Below are 3,052 nucleotides of genomic sequence, written 5' to 3'. Positions count from 1 at the left end.
TTGAGGCTCATCCTCACGTACACACGCAGAGATGCGGGTCGTGGGAAGGATTTCAAGTGCTACCAAGTGTAGGCGGGCACGTCGTAATGCGGCCACGCTCTACTTAAGCACACACCCTAGCACAGCGAGGAAGCGGTTAAACCTGCTTCTCTTGCGTGCAGTGAGGTAGTTGTGGTGGGCGCGCAAGCGACCTCACCCAACACACTAAGAACTCTGGTAAAGTGTCGTCACGGGAGCGGTAATCCGTCTCCTCGTGCGCACTTACCAAGTAGGTAGTAATTTTCAGACTGATTTATATTTAATAGAATTAAATACAAATACCTATTTTTACCAATTGAAATGTTATCTCTACAGATAACAGTTAATATATATTACGAGCGTATAATTATAGATACCTCGCGTAACGGATGACGCTGTGACGCTGGGCTCATCCCTCCTAATGTGAATGCACCCATGTGCATCACTTACACAAGGGTTGGTCACAAATGTGCACCACACCCGAATGCTGGGTCTAATTACTATTATTTAGTAATTGAACATCCCCTTAAGTACACGAAGTGTACTTAATGGGGACTGTGCAACATTTAGGGCAACTTTAGCCCGTTACACCGTAGCTAATTTCAATTAGATTTCAGCCGCCAGATTTATATCTGGCGGCGACCACATTTGTTACCCATAATAAATGAGATTTTAGTAATTAATTATTTTAAATAGGATATAGGGTATTTTGCCCATAAAGTAAATGAACCAAAACAACGGTTCTCCAACCACGCCAAACCTTAAAATAGAATTACAAGACTTTTTGATAAAATGAAAAATTGACTACGACAACGACGATAAAAAATACTCAGGTTTAGACTGACGAGATTTGTTCAAACTTTTTCATCCACCCGATGCGCCTTGATCTCATCTTCGTAATGGCCATCTTACCATCCCAATTGGGGCCACGACAACTTTTGTATGCAATCGAGGTTGGCAAAGACCAATAATCTTGTCAGTGAGCGCCATCTTTTCTCCATTGTTCTTGTAGCTCTCAACGACTTCATGTGGATAAACAAACCAACGCAGCCACTCGTAGCGTAGTGGTAAGATTTGATTATTACGCAGCGACTCAAGCAACGCTGCTTTCTTAATGCAAGCCTCCGCTTGACGCGCGGCTTGTTCAAGATTTTCGCGTCGATGACTTGCAATACAGCGAATGACGGGTTGGCCGAACGAGGATTTATCCTCACTAAATGATTTCAGCTCGGAAAGCAAGCTCTTCATCGGATGATTTTTCTTAGCGCACGAAATATGACGCCAGGCAGATGAATGAATATCAAATATATATTGTGGCAGAAGCTTCCATCCGTGATCGGCCACAAAACATACCGCATCAAGAATGTAATCGATCTCAGCGTCATTAGAAAAATATGGAAAACTTATACGCACGACACCAGGCTTGATAATTTGGTTTTCCTCCATGGCATTTTCTAAAGCGATCCATTGCTCCTTATCAATTCCAAGAAGACGAGCAGCGTACGGATCGGCGTATTGGCAGCCGCTGTGAGCTTGTATACCGAAAAGATCATTCAGTAGCGCACATACGAAATTGTGATGAAGGAAGCGGTCGTCACAGCGAAACATCATCGAAAAGATTGGCAAATATTTCATATTTTCATCGTCGTGTCCGAGCAATACAATGTGTGGATTTCTGCTCACAAATTCACGCACGTAATGGATGTGGCGACGTTCTGAAGCAACGATTTTTTCGGTTCCGACGCTTTGTTTCAGCGCGAATGCCATTCCAAGTCGAATGTTGCCCAAAATGTCTGGTGTGCCACCTTCTTCACGCTCAGTTGTCGTAGCGTACTGTTGATGCTTCTCCGTCACAAAGAGCACGGTACCGCCACCAGGCATCGTCGGCACCTCATTATTCAAGAGATTTTTTTTCACGATTAGCACGCCAGAAGATCCCTGACCACCAATAAAATTGTGGCCCGAAACGAGGATAGCGTCCTTGAATGCAAGAGGATCACTGGGATTCATGTCGATTTTAACGTACGGAGCACACGTATCATAGTCCCAGCAGGCCAATGCTCCGTGTTGGTGAAGTATCCGTGAGATTTGGTCGACATCAAGTAGCATGCCCGAAAAGTTTGCAGCAGCTGCAAACGTGCCTATTCTGAGTTTGCGATTGCTATGGGCTTTCAGCTGGTGCTCCAACTCCTTCATGTCAAGGCCGCCATTACTGGCTTCTGGAATCTCCACAATGTCGGCCGCAAGATTTTCACGCCAACGCGACAGGTTCGTGTGGTGGGCAAAGGGACCTGTAAAAATTACTGGACGCTTGCATGTACGTCGGGTCCGCTTGAATGAATTAATTCCGAGGATCAAAATGAGCTTCTGGATCGCGCTGGTACAGCCATGACCTGTAAACAGCACCAAATCTTTCGCTTCGCTAGCATTCACTGCTTTTGCAATTATCTGACGGGCATCTTCGCGAAATGCCGTTGTCTGTATTCCAGTGACGGACGTCGTGGTGTGCGTATTGCCGTATGTAGGCATCACCATGTCGCGCATAAAATTTTCAATGTTTTTCAAAGCCTTTCCACTGGTCGTATAATTCGCGTAGCACTGTGCTTTAACGCCAAAAGGGGATGTTAAGGGTTCATTGCGCCCGATAATATTGTCTGTGATGACACGTAGCAGCTGGTCGCAGTTCTTACAAGCCGCTGTGTCGTGCATGCAATTGCTGTTGCCATCAGAAGTTGTAGCGTCTGAAGTGACTCGAAGCCTATGTGATTTCGGTTTAATGACTTTTTCGAACTCGTCATTTGTAAAAGGCATTTTGACAACTAAATTATTCGTCGATGCGCAGCAGGTCGTTTTGGAAACTGACTGGAAGGTTCGAGGAAGTTGTATTTTTTCATAGCCAAGACTTCAAGCACCGCTACGTCGTCAATGGGCACAATGAGGCCTTGACACCATAAAGATCTGCACACCAGAAGATCACCAATCGATTTGACTCGTGCATAGAAATGCGCCGTTCAAATCAAGAAGATTAGAAGCC

The 3,052-nt window shown here is 45.1% G+C and overlaps 1 protein-coding gene across 1 annotated transcript; it reads right to left on the bottom strand.

Moving 5' to 3' along the window:
- Positions 1 to 906: 906 nt before the first annotated feature.
- Positions 907 to 2,829, bottom strand: CCR75_003158 (uncharacterized protein; the record flags this gene model as incomplete). Its single annotated transcript, XM_067961255.1, has 1 exon — positions 907 to 2,829. One exon carries the CDS (start codon positions 2,827 to 2,829, stop codon positions 907 to 909), a length of 1,923 nt encoding a protein of 640 aa, XP_067821873.1.
- Positions 2,830 to 3,052: the final 223 nt, after the last annotated feature.

Source organism: Bremia lactucae, linkage group LG9, assembly GCF_004359215.1.
Source record: "Bremia lactucae strain SF5 linkage group LG9, whole genome shotgun sequence".
In the NCBI taxonomy this organism is placed as follows: Eukaryota; Oomycota; class Peronosporomycetes; order Peronosporales; family Peronosporaceae; genus Bremia; species Bremia lactucae.
Note: the sequence above shows the minus strand (reverse complement) of the source record. Positions and strands in the feature narration are given on the sequence as shown.